Raw genomic sequence first — 26,565 nt, forward strand, 5'->3', positions numbered from 1 at the left:
GGCAAGTAGAAGTGAAGTAAAAGACAATGAAAACTAACTTTAAGGTAGTTTTTGTCTTATTCAAAAAACAGTTGATGCTCTAAATGGGATATTGAGATGCCTCTGGTGAATACAATACGTTCTAACGTAAACTTTAACTCACATGACTGATTAGTTGCTTCTGTTGACGGTGTCTTTTCAGATATTCCCATCCAATACTACCTGACATGGAAGAACAATTAAAACGTGCCCAATTGAACCAAAGACGTCTGCATTTTTCTTTTGTAGATGGGTTTGATGGTCAAGAGGACTTGTTTTGTTTCCAGTTAGAAAGCTTAATATCAAAACCTGATTTATTCAATGTAAACCTTGTTTAATTTATTTTGTGGTTTCTTTTTCTAAAAATTTCAGCTCACAAAATGTAGTGATCATGTGATGCAGCAACAAAACATAACTTTGGGAGCACAGGGACATATGATTTGTGTGTTCTTGAAGTTGTACATAAATCGACTCCTACTGAGACAAAGACACCACGCATGCAAATGAACTCTGCAAAGTACACACTCTGTGCAGTTCCATTAAGGCAATTATGGATTGCCTGAAGCAAACTCAGTGCAGAAAAGCAAAAATATCCCAGGAACATTCACAAGGGAACTCTTGTCCCTCCAGTAGGATTCATCATTTAAAATAACCCGAGGAGAATGTCTACACTTGGTGCTCTGATCACCACCGCTGCCTGTGGAACATGTTCTCAGATCATCAGGGAAATAGCAGCAACACTCGGCTCAGCAGCCTTATGAAGAACAACACAAATGATGCATAAATGCCTGCGCGATTGCCAACTTGAAAGCTTCCTCTGCCCACAAGACTGTTACTAAACCTACTTTATAACTCACACCACAGCTGAATTGGGTTCAAGGACAGATGACGCTAGGTGTGTTTTTTTTCAGAAGTCTCCTATTTTTATGGTTGTGTTTGCCCTCTTCTATTATCGGCCATTTTGTCCTAATCATCTCATTTAAAGACCAGAATCTAAACCTTTGGTTGTACTTACAGCATGTCTGCTATTTTTATCTTTTATCTGCAGATAATGTATGAACACAAACATTTGCAGCACTGTGTTGTGGACATGTTGCTGAACTAATATTTGAGACATGATGTAACTAAGGGCAAATTACCAAGGGTAGTAGCAGCAGGAGTATTGTGGCTACTGTTGACACAATATTGGGCCTTCTTACAACAAAAAGAGAAGAGCAGGGGAAGGATGGACTGAATGTAGTTAAAGGTTGTTGGTAATCTAGCACGGCAGCTGACTGTTGGCAGCTCTTAAAGAGGTTAGCGTAGATGCTGCAATTGCATCAGTTTTACAAAACTGGAGAGTGTTTCTTCATTGAAAGAAGAGCTAAGAATGGCTTTTCTCAATGGAAAAGATGTTTTCTCTTCTCCCAACTCTACCAACTTGTCAATAGCTGATAGTGGCAATGATAAAAAATACTACAAGGGAGAGAGGGTATGAGATAATGCAAAAGGAAGAAATGGAGGAGAGTGATCGCCAGAGGAGGTAGTGTTTTCTTCGTGACTAAGGTGTTTAATTAATGCTGCCATACTCCCCGCCTCGAATCTCAAGAGCCTTTTCTGTTTCTCTCTCTTCTTTCTTTCTCCTTCAGTTCACGTCAGTCTTCATGTTTATCTTTTAATTAGAAATTGCAGATTATAAATAGATTCCCACAGCAACCATGCCTTTGCCACTTCGACAACAAACAGTTCTATATCATGCTTATTGATCAATAAAACAATACATTTATGAGAAGACATACAATGTTCAGTTCTTTTTCTTCAATCCTGTTGTCTTCATACATTATTTTTTAATTAGCTTTGGGAATTGTGTCACTCTGACAGTCTCTCCTTTTCTGTTCTCCTCTCTCTTTTACTCCTGCCTTTGTCTTTTTCCACACTGCTAACACCTCCTTCCATCTGTAGTTCTCCTCTGTCCATCTTAGGGAGGGAGGAAAGAGGAGGTGAGAATGAGAGTTTGGCAGGAGGTTCTCCCAGCAGACCTCGGGACATGTGGGTGAAATCACGCTCCTTGCCATGCATGACAAATTACTTTCTGGTTTTGAAACCAGACAATAAAATACTGGTGCTTTTAAAATAGGGCTGAGTTACTTTAATGCGATTCAACCCTGTATCCTAGATATTCTGTTTATATATTGTATGAGGAAACATTGTTTATGAGTATGCATATTTGTCAAGTTGCAAACGTATCTGCAAAGCGTTGCCTGACAACATATTTCAGTGTGTTCCAGCTCTTCGACTTATATCAACTACTGCCTAGCCCAGCATTCTCAACTCAACTTTAAAGAAAACATTTTTCACCTTTTTATGTGGATGTACAATCAGTGCTGATGGTATGTGTAGTCTATTGAAGAATTCCCCTGTGCGTGCTATATTGACTGAGAAAGCTGATCTTTTCTGCTTACGGAGCTGTGCTGGCTGTGCCTACACGTACCAGGATGCATTGCACATGGGTGGCGAGTAAGTTCGCTATGTAACACAAGCTCTCTCTCTCTTTTTTAAAAACAACCGTACACTGTCTGAATTAAAGTTTGACCTTTCACCAAACTAAGACTTCATTCATTCATCTTCAACCGCTTATCCCGGGGTCGGGGTCGCGGGGGGGCTGGAGCCGATCCCAGCTGACATTGGGCGTGAGGCGGGGTACACCCTGGACAGGACGCCAGTCTATCACAGGGCACATAGAGACGAACAGAGACAGGCAACCATTCACACCTAAGGGCTATTTTGTAGAGCCATCAATTAACCTAACACGTGCATGTCTTTGGATTGTGGGAGGAAACCGGAGAACTCGGAGAAAACCCACGCAGACACGGGGAGAACATGCAAACTCCACACAGAAAGGCCCAGGCCTGGAACCTTCTCGCTGTGGGGCGACAGTACTAACCACTACACCACCGTGCAGCCTCCAAACTAAGACTTGAAGAACATATTTCATTCGACCTTGACAGAAACAATAAAATCGCCTTAGTTAGTCTCTACACTGTTTCAACAATACAACTCTGGTTCGGTTGAATCCTTCAGTTAAAGAGAAAGATGTGAAAAGAAACAGCCTTTGTATGCTCGCTTCAAAGCCCCCAGACACCATTGACAGAAATCATAGTACAAAACGCAATTCATTCAAACTAGACAGAAACAAAATACAATGTGCAACTGGGTGTGAACGCTAGAAATCCAAGACAAAGTACCTTGTAGTTCTCCTGTAACGGAAGTAAAGGAAATTTTGCGGCAGGGGGCTGGGTGAGCCTTAGAGGCACAGATATAATTGGAAAGAACCGCAGGCACACCACATTACGTACCCAGATATATGAAGTTAAAGGTTGAAAGACAGTGAAATTTCCTTTTAGTCCTTATTTGAGCATAATCCGGTTAGCAGTCACTTTTCTTTCAAAACGTAACTTTAAACACATTCATGGTAAATATGATTTCAACGGCTCAGGGTTGTGTTTATTATATTCAGAACATCATGTAGAATAACCTAGTAATCGGGGGTTGTGACCTTTCGGCTCCTTACACTATTTACAAGAGGTTTGATATATTCTTTTAAGTTGGCATTTTTTCACAACTCTTTGCAGTAAGGTACATGAAATACTGTGCAATTGTTTAAAAATTAAAATGGAAAAAAACCTTCAAGAAGGGTTAATGGTTGGATACTCATGCTGTACATTTTGGGTCAAAACCAAATCCTTTGATCTTTTAATTTTCAACCTCCTGTGTGAAAAGCTGTGAAGTAAAGAGATGATAGAGAGAGACTATAGTGAGAGGGGTGACTGAGACAAAGAGGGAGGAGACGAATTGGCCAGCTAAAAGGCAGACTATATGCATAAAATGTCTCATCGAGTTGCTCCTGTCTGCTGATAAAAAGAAAAACATTACCAAGGGATTTAGTGGCCATTTGGAGAAATATAAGTCAAAGCCCTTTCAATTTTCTGAGCCTGTTTTTGACAGTCAGTACTTTTATTCTTTTATTCATATATCATTTTTTAACAAAAAGTCATATTTGCTTTCTGAAATACCAGTTATTCAGCTAAAAATGGTTTTCTGACCTTGTCCTTGATGCAAAAAGAAAAGCTTTCACTGGGCTCTTCCTCTGTGTCTGTAACTGAGTCTGCATTTCTGTGTGTGCGTCTGTGCTTGCATTTGTGAACGCATTACATCTAAGCTTTACATCTTCTCTCACTTGCTTTCCTGCATCTGTGTTTAAGTTTGTTTTGTGTGTGGTGTTGGGAGGTGTCAGTGATTAATTACACGGTAGACTTCGAACAAGCATTGTTTAATTAAATCCTCTGATAATGTCAAGTTTATGTTTGCTTGGAGACAAGAGGTTGGACCTTCTGTATCCCCTCAGATGTTACCCACTATTAATCATAGCCTGTGTGTGTGTAAGTGCATGTGTGGTAGCAAATGTAATTCTTCTAACAGCTCCTCGGGGTAAATAAGAATCAAAGGGCAATTCAATATTTAAGAAAATGTTCTGAAAATGTTTTCACCATCACAGTGTAGACTTGTCACATTAGAGGTTGTTTCTTGCAAAGCAGTTTCTCATTCTGGCACCTAGCTGTTTTTGAAACTCTGGTCCATTTTAGTCCTGCCTCCGAGCTGGATAGAATAAGCTTTTGATATGAGCAACACGGTCATAGAATAAGTGCTTTAACAGATGCGACATTTCCAGCTCTCTGCCAGCAAATTAGTTTCTGTTTTTAACTGGATTCCTGGTTTTTTTTTCAAACATTTCCAGAACAAAAGCACTTAAAAATGTCTAGAAACTGAAAAGATATTAGTGTAACAGTTACTCATCTTTTTGTTAACTACAACTCTTTTTCCAAAAAGGTCGGGATGCTGTGTCAAACAATTTCAAATGTTGAAAACGGGAAATAAAATTAATTTGCTTTTAAAAATTATATCCTCATTTAGAATTTGATACCAGCAACAAGTTTCAAAGTTGGGATAGGGTCATGTTTACCACTCTGCTGCATCACCTCTTCTTCTGGAAGTGGAAAGTTTTCCAATTTTCAATGGGTGACAATTCAATGGTTCTGCCGGAGGGCCAGTTTAGCACCCGGACTCTCTTACTATGGAGCCATGCTGTTGTAATATGAAGATTCTCTGAATTTTCTAAATGACGTTATGTACTGTAGGTGATAAAATCACCAAATATTTTGCAATTTTATATTGAGAATCATTATTCTTAAATTGATGCACTATTTTCCACTGAGTGGTGAACCCATCCAGATCTTTACTTCAGAAAGACTCTCTGGGATGTTTTTTTTATATAACCATCATATTACTAACCTGCTGCCAGTTAACCTCATCATTGTTAGATGCTCCACCGGGTGTTTACTTTTTGTATTTCACAACTTTTCCAGTCTTTTGTTGCCATTATCCCAACTTTTTTGAAACATGTTCCTGGCATCAAATTCAAAATGTGCATATCATTTTCAAAAAAACAATGCAATTTCTCAGTTTTAACTTTTGATAAGTTGTCGGTGTGCTATTTTCAATTAAATATGGGGGTTCAATGTTTTCCAAATCCTTCAAATTATGTTTCTCTGTTTTGGAAAGAGAGTTGTAATACTCTTTACACTTTTATGCACTTCCTACTACAATTTAGAGATATTTATTGTTCTCACGTTTGTGAAAACAAAGCTAATGAATCTTGTTAATTACTAAGATGCCTAAACATTGTCTTCATAGGAAACTTGAGATAATGATTTCATATGAATCGGGAAACAATTGCCATTATAGATTTATTTTCAAGTTGTGGTAATGAAACGTAGTTTGGATCTCAGGTTGTACGTCAGCCTTTATGAAACAGTTCTATCCTCCTCTGCTCTGCTCAGGGTATCACCACAGCCTCCCCTCCTCCCCCTACACCTCTGCGGCTAGACCTGATGGTCAGAGGTTATCTCCGTCTGGCACCCTCTCCTCTGAATACCTAAACCAGGGTGGCTCCACGAAGGTCCTGCTTGTCATCTGCAACACAGCAGGATCTGGCCAGCAGGCTGTCAGGTGAGCTTCAGGCTGATTGATTTTCAATTTGTTATTGTTGTTGGTTTAGTATTTATTCATATTGTCATGATAGACCCGTTTTGAATGTGATATCTCATTTAAATGGGCGTTATCAGCCTCATAGATATGGTTTAGAAGGGGCCTGTTCCCCCTGCTTCTAGGTTCATAAGTCTGTTATCATCTATTCTCATGGTTGATCACCGATGATAATACATGAAGGCTCCAAAGACCAGGTCCAAGGTCCTACATGTTGAGATATTGTTGCAGTTTTAAGCATGCCGATTTTGTCACTCTTTGTCATCTGACTTCCTCCTTTGCAGTAATGTAAAACAAATAAATACAAAATAAAGATAAACACTCAAAATCCAGACCTGACCCAGCTGTCCTGACATGCTCTGACCTGGATCCGCCTCACTGCCTCTTTGTCCCTAAAATTTCTTTCTTCTATTTTTTTTCCTCCTGTTGCTCCTTCTCTCCTTCATCCATCTTTCACACAGAAAGCCCATTCACCCACACACACACACACACACACACACACGCACACACACACACTCACACTCACACTCACACTCACTCACTCCTAAACTCAGCACAATGTATACCATAATAAGGAAAGATGAATAACATGACCTTTTTGCTCAAGTTTGTTTTTCCATTTTTTTTTATGTTGCTGTTATTTTATTGTTGCTGATGTTCTGTCTTTGTTCTGTTTGATTTGTTTTTTTTTTTATTGTTGCATCACTTGGATTCCTCTATACCCAAAAAAACAAATCAAACAAAAATCAATACTACAGCCACTACAGGCCGCCTAACTATTTCTATGCGGTGGTCCAGCTTAGCTATGGATGATAACGGTCTACTTAGCCAACTGGGGGGTAGAGTCGGGACATACCGCTTTAAATCTATATTAGTGATAACAACTGATAATAGCCATTTTGATATTGTGCACTCAGCTGCTGAGTTGGGACTCCATCTTGTGAATTGGTTTTGTTAAGCACATAGTAGCAGAGTCAGTCAACTTAGATTTCCTTTATGACATTGAGTTTGAGCTACATTTGAGACAGTTTTTAGAGCTTGTTCAAGTACAGCTTTAGAGACATATTTTCTCCTGCTCCACTGTGTCTTCAGTCTTAAATAGGATACCCAATTTATTCTTTCCCGCTTTCATCATCTATCACTCTCAATGTCAACATCCAACTTCTGTTCGACTTCGACCCGTATAACTATTGCATGAATGCCACAGACAGGGCTGATTTTATTTAACTTGTGCAGCTTGACCTCCCATTCATCTGAAAGCTGAAAGCTGACAGTGTAGAAACCTGAGTCAAACAATGCAGCTCAAACTGAAGGACTTAACCTGTGATAGTTAGGTTGCCATATGTTGCTCTAACAAGGGTAGGCAGCATCATAAAGTTGCTTAGCACTTAGAATGCATCTGATGTTCAACAACAACAGAGTTGGTTGATGGCTTTGCCGCCCACAGATGAGCTGTGCTGTGCTGTTTTTGGATAAATGTCCCATGGACAAAATGGTGTTGTAAATCAGAGAGGAACTGCTCTGATCACGTCTATCTCTGTGGTAGTGGCATTGTCACTGTAGGCAACATTGCAAATATGAAAAGGATCCATATTAATTTTGGAGTCCTGTTGGAAGTGAGCAAGGATTTATTCACTTATTCAGCCAATCCAAGTTAACGCATGATTATGTATACTATGAGGAACGCCGGTGAAGCAGGGCAGAAGTGCAGTAGAGCTTCCAGCGATTCATAAAAAGAGTGAAATATGTTGCAGAGTGGGTGACACACTTTATATAGATGAATACATTTATGATCACAGCAGTAAAGCACGTCTTTGAACAACCTTTGATTATTAGGAGCAAGAATTACTGTAGCGGTACATGTTATAACATTTTATTACAGCTGGCTCCAGATTGAACTAAGGATCATGTTGTACCAAATCTTTTGTCAAGCAAACACATCAGAATTATTGAACCGGTGACAGAAAAGTTTCCTTCAATGGATGAATATAAGACCCATACATTGTAAGAATGTATGGTAATACAATAAATGAATAATCTGAGGGCAGGGCTATACTTCAGTGTAGACACTCACACATGGTATCTATCCTGCGTGTATACTTTGTTCACAGTGAGTAGACATGCTAAATACGGTATGTCAGTTCAGTCTGTATTTCATTTTGCATTAATATTACATATTTTTTATCTCTTTTTTATCAGGCATGCCTTCAGTTGGTGTAAACATTTCACTTTGGTGCACACATTATGATACACTGTGTGCTTTATAACACAGTGTTATTCCAATGGCAGTATTCATTTGAAGGGAAGACTGTGTCCAAGAGAGTATCTGATTGGGATTGTTATAGTAGTCAGACAGTTAGGGGCTTATTGTGTGCAAATAAAACTATCCCATCACCATTATTTGTGCAATTAGATTATAAGGATCACTCATATTTCCCTACAAGGACAAACAGAGTCTAACCTATTATTGACTCAAGGAAGGAATGGTTCATATTTCTCTTAAGTTTCATTCATCACGTCTAACAACAAACATTCCTGTGAAAGCCTAATACTGTCAGAATGTGGCATTTGAGGACTCATTTGTCCACATGCCACAAGACTCATCAGTTCTTAATCTGATGCACTACTTCAATGTAGCTACTATAGCATTGTAATTGTTTTGCCATGGTGTCGGAATTTACTTGCATCTATTGTCCCAAGAAACTGAATCAAATGGAACTAAACTAAACTAAAATTATGTGGACACCCAAACTAGTCCAGCCCTCCAACTGAAGATGTTCAGAAAGGGTTGAGCTCAGGCAAATTAAAATATTTGACTCCAAACTTGGAAAACAATTTAACAAGACTTGCTTTGTGCTTGAAATACCATTGTATCCTGTAGCAATAAGATTTCCATTAACTGAAAATAGCGTATCCAGCTATTGTAGATACTATACTGAGAAGCAACAAAGATCAGCACCATAAACTACAGCCTACGAAAATGACCATATCATTGAATCAGCACCTCTCTAAAACGTTCTAACTGCCATGAAGGGAGGACTTATTGATGTTTTAAACTGCATTACTTTGAAAAATAGTGACTACTGTGAGAGATCCTAAAATACTTGATAAACACATCTGCCCCTCCCATGAAACTCACATATAAAAGCCTCTAAAACAGCCACTGATAAATAGTCAGGGGGAACACCAGCCTTTGAGATAGAAAACGAGGCATTGACACATTCACAATATACAGACTGGGTCCTCCACTTTATTTGGCCCCTGACCCCACATAATATTCCTTCAAGCTGTCACTACAGGACACGAGCTGCTTTGCCTTGATGCACTTGACACCTGACAGCTTGATGTGGTGATGGCACAATGAGTTGTGTTGACCTTTTTATCCTTCCACATTCTCTACTTTCAATAAGATCAACCTTCTTGGAAATTAATGTGTGTATTGTGTCTAGTGTGGATTCATTTTGCATGTTAATCAATCCCTTGTTTTACCTCTTCTCTTCTCTTCTCTTCTCTTCTCTTCTCTTCTCTTCTCTTCTCTTCTCTTCTCTTCTCTTCTCTTCTCTTCTCTTCTCTTCTCTTCTCTTCTCTTCCCTTCTCTTCTCTTCTCTTCTCTCAGGTTTGGACCTCCATTTCTCATGCGTGAGGACAGGAGCATCTCCTGGGACCAGCTGCAACAGAGCATCCTCAGCAAGCTCTATTATCTGATGCTGAACGGATCTCAGGCTCAGGTAATGACCAACAACGAGCCCCCACTTTAATTCCTTTCCCTGGACCATTCAGCTCAGGGGTTCACAGACCTCCTCGACTCTGGCTGACTTAATAAAAAATAGCAGCGCAGAGCAGAGATTAGTAAGAAGTTTAATCAATTTCCGTTAAGGTAGGTTCTATGTTTGAATTAAATAGTTCTAATTGTCTTTTTACAATTGTCTGAGTCACATTTGAAGCTAGAAATCTAGACAAAGGTTAAACCAGTTAAAAATGTGTTTAAAAAGGTAATCTGTCAGATGCTTGTTTTTCATGATTTTGATTTTCTTTTTTAAATAAGAGCTAATTGCTCTGCTGAGACTACAAAATAGATTTCCTGCTTAGCATGCTGAGTGAATAATTATTCATTTCTCTGTTGTTGAAGTTTGAGTAACGCTTTGTGTATAGTGACTACACTGATGTGTTGGCTCCTCATGATTCATTTTTACCTATTAGTGGTTCTCTTATTTACTAATACTTCGTTTTCGAGCCTGATAAATAAAATTCAAATTAAGTTTCCTGTAGTTCATTCTGTGACATTTGAGTACATTAATCTCCTGCTCTGGTATGCTGAAAAGCTTGTGTATTTTCTGCATTTAGAGAAAAGAAATATGTAATTTCAACACCAGAAACTGCCAAGATTGAATTAATTATTTGATTAAAAGTAAAGAGTGCTCCCCAGGATGCTATATTAACAAACACACACACACACACACACACACACACACACACAGTACACAGCGTAATAATGGTTTATGTGCTGAGCTTACTTTTAATAATGTCACCGACTACTCAAAACCCGGTACCACAAATCCAAAGTTCTGCATTTCAGAATGATGGCTAATAATTGGCTAAAGTGAAGATAAGAAGCTGTTTTTAATTCTGTTGTATCATTTGAAAATGTGTATTGCTGCCACAGTGACCACATTACTACTACATTCCTTAATTAAGATTTACACAATACATTGTGTGATTCTGAAGTGTTTGTTTTCCTGACAGCCAGCCTTGCATGTTAAAATCGACCTCCACTTGGTGCGTACTGCAAGCTTTGACGGCGATGCCTGACAAGTGCATCTCCACTTCATCCGTTTCCTCATACACTGTTTAAGTGATCTGCACAACATGAGGCCTAAAGCACCGCTCCACTCTCACATGCACACACACACACGCTGTCCCCACTGCTTGCCCATCAAGTTGCCATGGGCAACGCCATGGTGACAGGCAATATTTGAGGTGGCCTTATCCAGAGTGAGCAGCTTTTAAGCTTTATAAAAAAAAGAACTAAAGCAGAGGAGAACAAGATATATCAGCCGGTTATTTACTGATCACAATCTCAGGTTCTTAGTTAACTCCTCAAAGCCTGTCTGGACAGATACCGGTCTGTTAAAACTTCCTTTACTCTCCTCGATCATTTTTTCTTAATTAAAACAATCACCATGGGCTTTTGGTTATAAACTGAACACATAGTTTTAGCAAAAAATTCAACCAATATCCCAAAGGTGCAGGGCTTCAATTTTTTTTCTGATGCTTTGTTTTCTCTCATTTTTAAAGGAAACGTTTAAAACAAATACAAATTTAAAAAATGCTTGTAAGCCTCCTATAATCACTGTATAATATAAGTCCCTACAATAAACACAACAATACTGTTTATATAATTCGTTCCCTTGACAGGTAGCGAGTGTGTGAGTACTTTGCTGCCACTAGTTTGGTTGTACCCGCTTATTCTTTATGAAATATTTTGGCGCCACCCAGAGGTGTATTCAGCAAGATACAACTTTTGTGTCAGGGTATGAAAAAAAGGAAAGATCACTTGGGTTGTTGCTGACTTTCAGGTCAAAACCCAGCTCCTCTTTGCCAGCCCCCATGTTCTATAAAAATAAATGATCAAAATTGGCAATGAGTGCTAATGCATTGTGCACATTAGGGCTGTGTGTGGTCTGTGCCAAATGGTCAGTTGAGTGATTTTAGAGCTGCTTAGAAAGGTTCAAAAATTGGTTGAAAGGTAGAGTTTGTTGTTCATGTGGTGGAAAACTGCCGAGCCTGCTTCTTGGTCAATTACTACACCGTAAGTGGCTGCAAGGTCTTCAAGAGCTGAAATATTTTACTTTACCCCATGACATTTCTGAGGCCGCTTTTGTAACTGTTAAAATCTTTTAGATTTTCCAAATTAGGCAAGGTTAAAAAATATTTACCATTTAAGTTAAAGGGTCTTTTCTCTTCAAGATATTGTGGTGTTATCTGTTTTTCAGCTGATTCCAAATCAGCTCAGAAGTTCCACCTCATGCCTTTACAATAAACTGAAGTTCTGCCTTAATCCTTAAAATGGTAAAGCCCGACCTTTCATGTCAGAGTTTTGTTATAAAGGCCAATCAATATAGATTGCTGAATATGTTATCTATGCAAGAAAGGGTGTGTTTTTTAATCAACACCAAAACATGTAGGTACATTTTCTGATAGCACTCTGCATTTTTTTTATGTTAAATTGTTGATTGTTTTGTTTTTGTAACAAGAGCCAGACTGTGGCTTGACAGAGCAGTTACAATTTTAAAAATGTCCTCAGCTATTGCACTAAAATAATCTGGAGGATAATATTATATATGAGGAGTTAACAAGCAAATGTGAAAGTTCAAAATGAGTTACGAGCTTGAAGTTCATTTTTTAACACTCTCAAAACTTCTCATTTCACTTTTTGATCTTACCAATAAGTACTGATTCATTACAGTTTGACCCGTTAATTTAATGCAGCAGACGGATAAAATTTAAAATGTATGCTCGCTCAGGCTCTTAAAACTAAAACTCATTTGCCTCCTCATAGGCTCCTATAAACCAACTAATTTAATCATTTTTATACTTGGCTGCAGCTCCTATTCTCCACAACAGCCCAGTCAGAGTGAACGCATTAGCAAACTGATTCTGCTCTCTGCTTGCTAATAGCTCACTCCTCTTGCCTTTTCTGCTGAGGCAGCGGATGAGTCATAATTCATCTGTAAATGCATTTTCTCTTTTGTAGCGAGGAGGCGGTAAGATTAGTTGCCAGATATAAATGAGGGAGGTTGTGTGCTTCTAACTGTTGCGGTGATGTTATGCTCAGAATAGATCCTGCAAGATTCAGCCGCAAATAAGAGAACTGTTTGGTTTATACCGCACTTAGATGTTGTTCAAATGCTGAAAGTTTGTTAAGGGTTTTCTGTAAGTCTGAATTACTTACTCACATCCGTGCAGGCCATTCAAAGGCTCTACAATACCTAAAGGCAACACTTGTTCCTCATTTCTCATTGAATGACACATGATGACATAACAAACTTTGCTTGGTTCTAAATCAATGCTCATTGCTGCCAAGACTATATTTTACTACAGGTAACGACAACAATACTGCAGCTTTATACTCAACTTTATGGTTATGTAAAGTTGATTAACCTGTATAGTCGGTGCAGTTGTGCTGTTTAACTGCTATAGACCTTTTTAATGGAATTCCATTGCTAGGCAACAGCCTTGGTCCTTGTAAACTTCCTGTCAGGTGATGTCATTCACATTCAGTGCAATAAGAAATAAACTTGGACACATTTAGAATGTTTATGTTTATAACTTTGAAAGGGTTTTGAACTGCCTCTGTTATTTATTCTCCCGTTATTTTTTTAAAGATAAAAATGGAGTGGACAAAATAATAGAAACACCTGCTAATAAAGCACAATACAACTGAAGAGCAAACAAACCACAGCCTCCAAAATGAACACCACATCATAAATCAACATCAGCATCAACAGTTTCAACAAAAACAAATAATCTTAATGAAGGTCGGATTTATTGCAGGACTGTAATAAACTGGCAACTGATTATTTTAATGGTAAAACCGATGATTGAACCTGGTGTAGTCATTACATCAGCCAGATGACTTTTATTCATTTTTAAATGTGTAAACATTCTGATACCAGAGTAGTAAATGATGGATGAACGAACACACCAACATAATGCATTCTGTTTTGTCTGATATTTTCCTGTTAGGGGACTCCTCTTCTTTCGTTATTGTGTTATTTGTCTCCTATCACAACTTCGCAGTGTAATTTCTTGGTGCATTGTTGCCGGTTTACCCGTCGGAAAAAACAGGTGGTGCTCTTCAGAGAAAGACTCTCATTACAGAATGTGGGGGTGTTATTTAACCTAGTTAAATTCATTTTATACCTGTTGTACAGGTTATGCATGCTCTTTAAAGTATGCTGTCTGATAAGAAAGTATTCACTCTAGTGTATGTACTCTAGTCCAAAGCCAAAAGAAAACTCCAAGGCACTCTCTTTTAAACAATTAAAATGCCTTTTATTATTTCTATATTTTATATTGTAATGGCATTGTCATTTTAGACCTAAAGCAACATAGTGAATACAAACTATAGCAATGGTATAAAAAAAGCACAAAAAACAGTTTTCTAAATTGTTTTGATCTTTGATGATCTTTGTTGAGTGCTGAGGGAAGCTTTATCGAAAATGATCAACCTCTCTGCAGAACATGCAGAAAGAAAATCACATTACAACATCACATTGAAAGGCTATGTTATTAATTGAAAGTAAATGCTAATGATATTCATGGTTTTCAATCTAAAACTTCAGGTCTCACTTTGTGATATGAAATTGTCGTACTTTCTTTCATCCCTAGACATTTCAATCAAGACATTTTAGTTGTTTATATGAGTGCTGTGGAGTTTTCTTTTGGTTTTGGTATATGTATCCTGATCCTCTCCAAACATTGTTTGATGTATTGTAGTCTTGTTACACAAACATAGTAAATAGTGCTTGAGCATTCTGGGTATAAATCAATGTCACTTTGAATTTCATTAAAAGCTTCTCAGGATATACTCTCTGGAGAGAACTCTTTAAGGCCAGACATGTACTAATGTGTATTTCTCTCCATGCAGAATGCTGGGGTGCTATTCAAGGTCAGAGTAGTTGGAGGATCGGCAGCCTACAGTTACCTGTCTCCACAGGACAGCAGACCACTGTACCACCCTGCGGTGGATAGGTAGGAGACATGCATGCACCCACATGTACACTTACACAAAGGAAAACAACATTCTTTACTGTATCGCTATATTGACCTAACCACCACATATGCTCCTTCTTTGTGTGGTCAATGACACATTTACTGTAGATCTATATTCGTCACAAATCAGGCTTTCCTCATTCACTGTTCATTCATATAACGAACAGACAGTAATGTGCTGTAATTTGCGTATTCCACATATCTTTTTACTATAGAAATTGTTTGCATGATAGCATGCATATCCTCTTATACAGTAGGCAACATGCACACACTGAAACCTTCATACAGTACATTCCACATGTCCTTTAAGTCCCTTTTAGTATATATTTCTTACTACTCCTTATAAGGTATAAAATATACCTTATCTAAGTCAAAATGCCAAAAACACGAAGCGAAATGCAGCAGTTACCTAACAACAACTCGAGGCTACCATACTGTGTATTACCATGTCAGTCTATTAAGGCTGTAATGGAAATTACTGTTTTTTCAGTCTTTTCAACACATGGCAACCGTTTTTTTAGTGCATTAGGCAAAAAGCTACAATTCCTTTCAGAAGTGAATGGAGCATAAGAGGATTACAAGGAGTTGAGTATAATGATTTCAGTTTAAGGGTTTGAAGATAAGGCCTTTATTTTCTGTGCGATAAAGAGCAGCTCAGAAGCTAAATCTCTGCTGTCGTTCTACTGAGCTGTAGTGAAGGTCAGGTCGTCCACAGATGAGCAAGGAAATTAGATCGTCTTCCAGAGTGTGTGTGCTCATATCACATTCAAAATGTCTGTGATTTTGTTCACTTTACTGCAAATAGGACCAAAATAAAAACTGACTGACCATCAGTGCATGAAATAACAATGGTGTGTGTCTATTCATCTAGTGGGCTTGTCAGTTCTTTAGCATATTTTATTATTATTTAGTTTTTGTTATTTGTATAGGGCTAAAAGCTAGTTTGCAGTGCCAATCCCTTAATAGGCCTTTAAAATACAAAACACTCAACAAGATAATACATACAGGAAAACACATGACACAAACAATGATAATATAAAATAAATATAAAGCTCCAGATTATTCATGACTACGTGATCGATTGGTTTCAACTTGAGTTTAAAGTGATCCCGGCCACTTAAAGTTCAGTGGGAAAGGAGCACATACTGATCCCCAACACAGAACAATTCTTTTTTTGTATCACAACTTTTTAAACTTTTTTACCCCCAGCATTTTAAAGTGTTATTCTGGCGCAAAATCCCCCCATGGTCTTTTTTGTCACTTACATACATCAAATAAGCCATCAAGACAGTTTTTTTTGTGTAACAACTATTAACCACTTTTTAACCACTAATACTGCTCAAAATAACACCAAACCCCTGCAGTAGCATGATAAGTATCCCGATAGGAACAAAGCACCAACAATGTAGTTATCAAACCAGAAGTTTATTAAAAGAGAGTTTTGAAATACTTTGAAAGACCCGGTAGCAGCTCCTCTTGTAGTAAAGTCTATTCAAGTCGATTAGCAAAGTCAATCCAAAAGGAAGGAGCCCATTGATGCTTCATTTTATGTGTAAGGACTCTTCTCATGCTGCCGCGGAGGCAGTATTAGTGGTTAAAAAAGCTGTTTTAATGCCTTCACCATACTGCCCTGAGCTAATCAGTGTTAGCCACGTCCGGCTGTAAGCGACTCTCCCAGATTGCTCTGTTAATAGTTGTTACACGAAAAAAACTGTCTTGATGGTTTATTTGAGGTATGTAAGTGCTGGAAAAGACCACTGGATTATTTTGCGCCGGTATTACAGTTCAAGGGGTCAGTTTTTCCAAGTCCCAAAAATATATTGCCCCATTTATACTTCTTCTTAATAGCAATGCTGTCAATTTTACACAAATATTAAGATAGTTCCTTCGCCCTAGTAGTGTATAAACAGTTTTTTTTTTGTTTTTTTTTTAATGTACTGCCCTGGTCAGCTTACTGTGTTATCAACTTGTTACCAAATGTCCTGTTGTTGCAGTCTGGAGTGTGCGACTAGAATATTTGTATAATTTTATGGTGGTTAATTGACCATTAGTTATATGTTTGCAGTCTGGGACTAGAAGGAGAGCACACATTACACCGGTTTATTAAAAAAAAATGCTGCACTGGCTACGCGTTAGTTTTAGAGTAGATTTTGAGATACTTTTATTGGTGTACAAATTACTAAATGGTCTCACTCCTGATTTTATGTCAGACGCAAAGTACATTCATTCATGCATCCATGCAATTTGTTTGAACCTCTCCAGGATGTTTTGACATGTTATGTAAGCTGTTGTTTTTTGTTATTTATGTTTGACATCTGGTGGCAAAGTTCAGGATGTACACGTACCGTAAGTTTTTTTTTCTCAGCTGATTTCTCAAATCATCCTTACCATTTGCAAAACATTCAGTTCAGCTTCAAAGGACTTCGTACAAACAGCACCACACAATGGATATGAATGAATGGACATGCAAAAGCTTGTAACTTGCTCAAAATCCTTAGTTTATTTCTCTAAAGTAAATATATATGTCATTGAACCTGTCAGTGCTGTCAGAATGATGATCCTTGTATCATTGTTTATAAATATGACGGTCAAAATGCTAAGAAATGTTGTCAATATAACAGTACTCAGTATTTTCTGATGCTAAGGTTATGATGGCAATGATTGAATATGCACAAGGCTTTATGGCAGATATATACATTTTGCAGTTAGTAACATATTACTGAATGTGGGAGACCGATTGCAAGAGTTGTGACAGATTCACATTTACCCCCTTTCTGTTTGTACTGTAATTTGCTGACAGAACTTGTCATAGCAAAAGACCAGACCGTTTTACAGCACTGCATAGCACCCCTGAGGCACAACTATACATGCAGCGCTAACAGTGCAGTCTTTCTACACCCTTCCACCAAGCAGGCTTACTCATATTCTTCTTCCCGGCTGTTGACCCTGTTTATTTCCTTGTTGTTCATCCATTATCATAAATTGTCATATTGTGTTGTCTATATATGTTTGCCAGTTGAAGGTGCATGAGAATCACCTCTGAGCTATTTTAGAGAACCTGTTGATCATCGGTTGACTTCACACATTCCCCTTCATTAGTGATGAGTCATGATTCACCTCACGGCACTTCTTAAATCCAGGACACCTTTATAAAAAGAGTCGAATAGAAATCATTAAACCATTTAGCATGTAATGACTTGACAACATGATATAATCAATTTGTAATTTAGAAAGCAGCAGGCAATTGTACTTGATATTTTGCAGGGATGTGCCAAAACATTTGCAACTGGTTTAAAAGAATGACAAAATGCATTTATGATGTACACGAGTGACTCGATAATGTGGAGGCTCAATTTGAGTATTTCAATTCGGATCTGTAAGGCCACTGAGAAAAGCATGTCACAGTGAACAATAACATGACAACAACAGAGTGAAACTGTAAAGTAAATATTCTGCTGTGCTGAAAATCTCTTCACTATCTCCATTCAGAACACAGATGCTTTTCAAAATCAGTTTATTCATTTTGACACGCCATATTTGACAACATTGTTGATGACCTTATGTTTCCCAGAACAATAAGACCTTCACCACGATGATTCAGGGATTTTTGGATTCTAACTCGGCCACCTCTCAGTGCTGTTGAATACAGATGCTGGTTTTATGTTTCCTCCTGAGATACAAGCAGTTAAGGATAGCTCTGCAAAATAAGCATTACACCTTTTGCAACATAATGACTAAACATCAGACTTTGCATATTAATACAATGTGATGCCAGGTCTCACCTGTGCAGGATGTTGTCTTTGTGTAATCAAGCTATTGCCAGTGTGTGACATAAAGAAAATGAAAAACACAAAACAACATTCAAAAAAAAGAAAGAGGTCTCAGGGTCATTGTCACCAGAGTAAGACCATTATGAGCTGCGTGACAGCATCTCCGATTTCAGCCTCCCTCAGTTTTTGTGATTTCAGGCTTTCGGAGATGAGGCAACAGAGCTAAGATCATAAGATGTGTGTCTGACGTCTGTCTCTTGCTGTATTGTAGAGCTCTTAAGTTCTGTGGCCCCGGGGGACCTCCCCATGTGAAGGTTGTCATCGAGTGGGAGAACAAGACTAAAGAATGGTAAGCATCGTGCACAAATGTTTAAATTTCAGGTTTCAACTGTTGTGGATGTCCTGCTGAGTGACATTTTTCCATTTGGTCAATTTCCAAACGCTCACACAACTCTGCAATCTCAAACAATAACCCATGTATGTGTGGTGGTGTGTGTTATTCCAGTCTCTTTGGCAGCATCCAAGAGGAGGTGGTCAAGGATGCGGAGAGTGTGAGGAACCAGCAGCAGCAGCACCTGCAGCAGCATAGCTGTACCTTGGACGAGTGCTTTCAGCTGTATACCAAAGAAGAACAGGTGAGACTGAAATCACCACAACTTTTACAGTTTTTCTCGATTGCTGAGACGCATTTTTATAAAACTGTGATCAACTTTATCTTTATCATCACCTTTAAGTGAAGCAGAAGTCTTTTGCAAATGTGTTGACACTTTTTTTATTGGTTTCACACATTTTTCATACCCTTTTTTCCAAACAGTTACAACAAATCCCATAGAAAAACCCAAAACCCTTTACAGATTATATAAATTACTTTATAAGGAATTTCTAAGATCACTAAAATGTTAATATCATCAAAATACACTTCCACTGGAAGTAATAAAGTCACCCCCTAAACCCTGTCTGGACTTTTTTCAAGTTACCCTGAGATAAGATAACACTTTAATTACTATGAATCTCTAATGCACCTGTGTGAAACGTCTTTGCACAGCTTTTAAATCAGTCAGGAACAAATGGAATAAATGTGAAGTTCTGAGTATTTCCACTCTTTAATTTGTTTTATACATATTTCTACACTTAAGTTTCATTTACTTGATTTTTATTTACAACATTCAGCATTTCTAAATTTTAAAAGAATGGAAACAAGACTCAAGGTCAAAATCTAGCATATGGCTGTTGAACCCAAAAACAATGACGATGAAAGTTCGGGTGAAATTCTTTTTTTCGGTGAAGAAATGCTGCAGTACAAAATCTGTACCGTAATGAATGTGTGAATTTGTCCAGTCTAGGTTCTTACTGTAGGTGATACATGTCAAAGACAGTTCATGGATATGGAAATACCTGGACACAAGAATGAAACGAATGAAGAACACTGTCTTTCAGTATACTCTCTTTTATCCCTCACATTCAGCATCTTGTGAAGATGTTAAAGCTGAGGCTTGGTTTATACTTCAGAAATACGTCTTGCTTTTCTTTTGATGCAAAAATTAGACTTTTTGCTACTACTTTTATGTCTGTGGTTGATTATATATTTATCCTTTCAATGCCTTGACTCCTTAAATACTATACCATACCATGCAGCACTGAGGTTCATTACAAATCTTACGGGCCCTGCTCTCTGTATGCCTGAGTAGATCGATCTGCATTATTCATCCATAGCCTCAATCGCTGACATTTCCGTATTTATAAGGCAATTTTTAACTTGCTTCCTTAATATCTATGTTAATGTAAAGAGTCTGAAAAAAGCTGGAAGCTACAGTACAGTCTCCTCTCTCTGACATATTCTCAGGGCTTATTCCTGCTCCATCTGTCCTCAACGTCCATCTTGAAATGGGGAGAAGGACCTTTAGGTATGCTGCTCCTGTTGCTTTGACATTGCTGCAGACTGATTTTGGTGTGTGTGTTTGGTGTGGTCTGTAAACTTATTTTTTGGTACAATCATGCTGTGATTGTAAATTAAATGTAATTGTATGTCTGAGACTTTTTTTAATGTACTGCTGCTGTCTTGGCCAGGACCAGCGCACTCTTGTAAAGGAGAATCCCATTAAGGCTTTTTCTGGTTAAATAAATTCTACATACAGTAACATTACATTTTATTTTTTCACGATCCAAAGTGACGTACAAGAAGTGCATTTAACCATGTAAATACAAAAGAAGTCCAAGAATCATGCAAGTAAACATTTATCAAAACAAGCTTCATGTTGATTTTAGATTTTTTTTTTTTTTTGTGTTAATGACTTGTGGATCAAGGTGCAGCCTGAACAGGAGAGTTTTCAGTCGGCAACATATGTTTTGTAGGGTTTATTAATTAAATAAATAAATAAGTGAATAAATCCATAGACAGTATCCCCTGCTAACCTGCATACATGTCTCTAGCCTTGACTCGCATACACAAATCAGCAGTGAACTCTTCTTTCTAGGCGAGGAATAGCTACACACGGATAGAAATCACTGCAAGAACTGCACTGTAACACTGAAGATAATAGAGTTTCAAGAGGGTTTCTGCTTAGTGCAACAAGGAATTTGCCTTGGTGATGTGATGCACAACTTATTGATTAACTTACAGCTGTTTACCAGCCTGAGGTAAATTGAGACCTGAAAGTTGATGAAAAAATTCCACAGTTGATTACTTACAACCTCTGTAAAAACAGTGCTGGAATGAACTGTGTTACAAAACAAAGCACCAACACACCGAAGCAGCCACCCGCGGTGCCATCTTGGTAGTTATTTATTTATTTTTCGTAGTTATTAATTGGAGTCATGGTTGCAGAACTTGCATCTGATTAGATGCCATCATTTCTGTCAGTTATGATGACACCAAGTTAATTACTATTCATCAGAATTCCTTTGGATAAGATAAGACTTTGTTCTTCTTGATCATAACAATGCTAATTCCACTTACCCAAGGTTATTACATTTTATACCTCGCGCTCTTGGTGTGAGTAAAGACTGATTCAGGTGGGATGGTACCACACTCTTTTTTTTTTCTATAGCTATTAATCATGCCTAAAGTGGTCAAAATAAAATGTTGGATAAGAAGATAAGTTCACTTTGTTACATTGTGAGAAAAATAAACACAACAGCGTGTCAGTAAATTATATACAAGATGAATTCTAGAAACCAATAAGACCAAAAAAATCAAGTTGAAAAATATGATGATGATTTACATTTGGAGGATAGGAGATAAACAGCCATCCGCCTTTGAAGATGTGTACACAGCAAGGAGGGAAATAACACTCTTAAATTGTGTTTTCGCTTCACATTGTTTATTCATTCCAAACAAATGAGATTGAGATTCAGAGCCTCAGTCAGTGCGTACAACCCTGCCCACAATTAGTTTATGGACTGTAAAAACATTTCCAATTACTGATTGTCTTCACTCCACTGCCTGTGTCAGTGTGTCAGCCGAAGTCTAGTGATCTGATGAACAGCAGCTCATAATTTATGTATGTATTCCTCTCATTAAAAAAACATTTTGATGTATCAAAAATGTCAGCCACAGTCTTAGCATTATAGTTTTAAGAATCTATTTTCATGATACTTAAGTAGATATGATAGTGAAACAGATGAATAATAGCTGTCTGTTCTAAACATTAGATGTCTTTCAAATAAAACTTTCAAAGGTTCTACCGCAACAAATACAGCCATGGTGGAGATTTTGTTTTACTGACATCTCAGCATGAATTCCTTTATCGCCAAAGACTTGAAGCAATAGTTTGCTTATTTGCTTTTCTTCACTAAAGTCTAGATGAAAAATGCTTTCATATGTTACAGAAAGGTAAAAATGTCTCTTAACTGTGACTGCGAAGCTGGGCGTTTCTGGATAAGACTGTTTGTGCTTGGACTGATCTGTGTTTGGCCAGTCTTACAATAATTTTGCTACTAGATAGCTCTAGACCAGTCATGGGTGTCAAACTGATCCAGTAATGGGCCGTGTGGCTGCAGGTTTTCATTCCAACCAAGCTAGAACACACCTGACTCGAGTTACTCAATCCGGAACTGTCTTCACACAGTTGATTTGTTGGATCAGGTGTGTTTTTGATTGGTTGGAATGAAAACCTGCAGCCTCACGGCCCTTTACTGGATCAGTTTGACACCCATGCTCTAGACGTTTTAGACCTTTTTAAGCCTAAAAAGTTAGCCACCCTGTCCCCAGGCTAACTGTGGAGTAAAAGCGATGCTATTTGCATGATTATAGACATTCATCTAAAGTTTTACTACCAGTTAAATCTAAATCCCTATTCGGACGGGATTAGTTTAACTCGGGGTAAAATAGTTTTACCTCAGGACGTCGGTAATATAAATGGCCAATTCGCATGGGATTAAGAAATCCCTGTATTCTACCAGAGGTGGAAGGGGTTATTCAATGTACGCACTGCGTCACCCCTCTGTCGTCATGTTTGTGCTACATAGCTTCCTGATTTAAGATAAGACAATATATTTAGTTGCACCTTCAAATCTCTCTCTCCCCATCAGATCCGCCGCCCTACATTCTCCAATCCCTCCTTGCCACCATGCCCCTACTTGTAACTGTCTCTGTACCTTCTCTGTTTCTCTGTCAGTATTGTTATTATTTTTATTATCTATACCACATTCCATTATTCTGTTCACTTTGGTGCTGTCTTTTGCTTGTCCTGCCCTAACTGTCAAATTAATTATTATTATTAATATCATATTCCTTTATTAGTCTCACAAAGGGGAGATTTGCAAGTGGAAAGCAAACATAATAGAAGCATCAATAAGAAACAGTGAATTATAACAAGCACTATAAACCAGAAAATATAGAAAAATATCAACAATATTAACACAGGAATATAAAATATAAGTATAATAGGAACTATGTATGCAATATTTTTAAATTTACACCATGGTACAGAGGAAATATTAGTATTGCACATTGACTTAGATTGAAAATTCGCCTGAGCTTGATATTTCACAGTATGAAGTGAACACAGTAGGGTGAAGCAGTCCGTCACTGAAGGAGCTCTCCAGTGCTGTGTCCTGCAGGGGGTGGGAGTCATTCTCCATCACGGATGACAGCTTTGTCATCATCCTCCATTCTTCGACCACCTCCAGAGAGTCGAGGGGGCATCCCAGGACAGAGCTGGCCTTCCTGATCAGTCTGTTAAGTCTCTTTCTGTCAGCCACAGAGATGCTGCTCCCCCAGCAGACCACTCCATAAAAAATGGCTGATGCCACCAAAAAGTCATAGAAAGTCTTCAGGAGTGTCCCTCACAAAATTAAATAAAGATGAAACTAAAGGACAAAATCGATGATCTAAAAAAAAGTGATAAGAGCTTTTTCAATTGCCCTCCATGCTCAAAAAAATGAGGAAACTACGTATTGATGGTTTAACAGATGGTCGTATTCGGTCTGGACTAGTTTTACCTGTGGTATTTGACTTTACCCCACATCCCCACATTAAACCAATCCCATCTGAATAATAAGGCTTAAGACAAAGTCATAGTATGACTTTGGGAAACCGCTGTTTTAAAAGACATGTTTGATTTCTGTGGTAAAAATAGCTCTTTAAATAAATCATCTCTTGTCAAGTAATATAGTTTTTTATTTGATGTTTCTTTATGTGACATTATAAGCAAACCCCACATTCTTTGTAGCCTGTGGCATTGAGCTCTGCACAGTAAAGCTATTGACATTTTCATTTGATGTGGTGGATTCTTGTCATTATTATTTAAAGAGGCAACATGCAGAGGCTGACATTTTCTATTGTATTTCTAATGAGGCAGGAAATCAGTACAAAATGACCACACTAACAGCAGCTCTGTGCATCTCATTACCTGTAAAAATACATACTGAGGCAACACGATGCCACAGAAGATTACAAACAACAGGTAGCCTCAAGGAGACAATCTAAGGAATTGGAATGTACCGTCTCTATGTATTTCTTTCTTTCTCTCACACATAAGTAGTTGCATAACAATCACTTGTAAAAAAGAAAGTTTTAATGTCAGTGATTATTGTAGTAGAGTTGCAGGAAGTGACTCCGTTTCGCACTGAAACTCGCAGGATGTTGGATGTAAAGCCTACAGCAGGTTCTTCTCCTGCACTAAATATCTTTTGTTTAATGACGCAAAAAACATGAGACAAGAAAAAATTTACTTTGCTGATCTCATGTTATAAAACAGAATCGAAACATCTTAAACAGCACTTTTTTGGGAGAGGCATGGACTTTTGAAAGAGTGAAAATAGTCCCTGGGGTTTACTGACAGATAGAGGCAGGATTTTGTCAAAACAAAGGGCTGAAGTCATGACAGGATTTTAATATAATATTGTTAGTGAAGTCAACCTCTGAGCCATGTGAAGAGCAAATACCGAGCTAGAAGCATTTCTCCAATGTCAGATCCATACTTCACAAGCATATGTGATGGAAAAATCTCTTTGAGATGGCAGTCACGTAAAGGTGACCCTATCACTTTATCCTGTAGGGTCCTCAGTCTGCAGTATAGAACCTCTAAAACTATAGCAAACAGAAAAAAGGAGTCAGCAGTTGTGTTTGATGCCTGCTATTATGGTGAAGTCATGCTGATTCCACTGTTGAAATGCAGGGTTCAGCACCACTGGTATGTCTGGGTGTATTTAAAGATGAAAACCAAGAACAAAGGAAGGGAAAGCAAACATTTGACTTGACATCTTGCATTTATAACTAGAACAAGGCATGTAAAAAAAAAAAAAAAACCTCAAAGATAACGCACATGATCCAGCACGGTTTTGATCAGGCCAAAGAACCCTTGCTTCCATATAAGGAGAAACCATTTGAAATAAACATGTCGTGATGAAAACGCCACAACTATCAATATCAGCCGATATTCAAGTTGAGATCCATTAACCTTTCTCTAAAAAAGATGACATTTACATATTTCCGTTGCCAGTGTTTATTTTCAGTCAGTTATGCACTAACTTAATGGTATTAAAGGTTAAAACTGCCTTTGAAGCAGTTGTTTTTCAAAAAGGCAATATTTTATTTAAATGACTGAAGCTTATATTGAAGGTTGCTTCTTAGATTTTTATCATTGTGTTTGTGCTTATTCAAAGATATTGTGGTCTGGCTCAACTGAACTCTTGCTCCCCTTTCACTATCTGCGTGTTACTGTTCTCAGAATTCCTTCATTATTAGAAACAACAACAACCTCTGAGCCAGCAACCGTCCGTGATTTGTTTTCTAACACAGCCATTGTCAGTACGAGTCAGTCCACATCTTTTAACTCTAGCAGCAGCATGCGCCGGTGACATTGACTTAAACAGAGTATGGATTTGTACCACCTCACACAAGCTTCTGTGAAATGTATTGCATTTCTGCGAGAGTCACATATAGCTAGCAAATATTCTGCGGTTTTAAAAAGTCCAGTGAGTGCCTCCAGGGCTAAGCCGAAGACAGGCTTCACCTTTAGGTCACAGCATCCAACTTTGTTTGTTTTTTCTTTTTATGAAAGTCTGACCACACAGTCAACATGCATTTTTTAATATATTTTGCAGCGTTTTCATTGGTACATCAGTATCGTCAAGAATTTCCCATTGGATGCATTCCTAACGAATCTCCAAGCTTTTTGATTTGTATAACCCTGAGCTGAATGATTGATTGACTGTCTGATTCCAGCTTGCCCCGGACGATGCCTGGAAGTGTCCCCACTGTAAGCAGCTTCAACAGGGCATGGTGAAGATGAGCCTTTGGACTCTCCCCGACATACTGATCCTCCACCTCAAGCGCTTCAGACAGGTATGTGAGCCATAAAGTGGCTTCTGGTGAAGACAGGCACTCTAGTTAAACTTCCATTGAATCATTTGTCTCTTACAGCTGCACTAGTCAATATTTTTAAAAGTGTAAGATTGTGTACTGTGGGGTACATGG

General features: G+C 38.1%; 1 protein-coding gene across 1 annotated transcript in view; it reads left to right on the forward strand.

Annotated features, from left to right (window-relative positions):
• Nucleotides 1-26,565, forward strand: part of usp43a (ubiquitin specific peptidase 43a) — a 99,937-nt gene that overhangs the window by 59,272 nt on the left and 14,100 nt on the right. The window contains exons 7-12 of the mRNA XM_083937450.1: nt 5,895-6,063; nt 9,716-9,827; nt 14,750-14,853; nt 18,916-18,993; nt 19,150-19,279; nt 26,314-26,433. Coding sequence (XP_083793576.1) covers nt 5,895-6,063; nt 9,716-9,827; nt 14,750-14,853; nt 18,916-18,993; nt 19,150-19,279; nt 26,314-26,433 — 713 coding nt within the window. The remainder of the gene's footprint in view (nt 1-5,894; nt 6,064-9,715; nt 9,828-14,749; nt 14,854-18,915; nt 18,994-19,149; nt 19,280-26,313; nt 26,434-26,565) is intronic.

This window comes from Echiichthys vipera (genome assembly GCF_963691815.1).
Source record: "Echiichthys vipera genome assembly, chromosome: 2".
Taxonomy (NCBI): Eukaryota; Metazoa; Chordata; class Actinopteri; order Perciformes; family Trachinidae; genus Echiichthys; species Echiichthys vipera.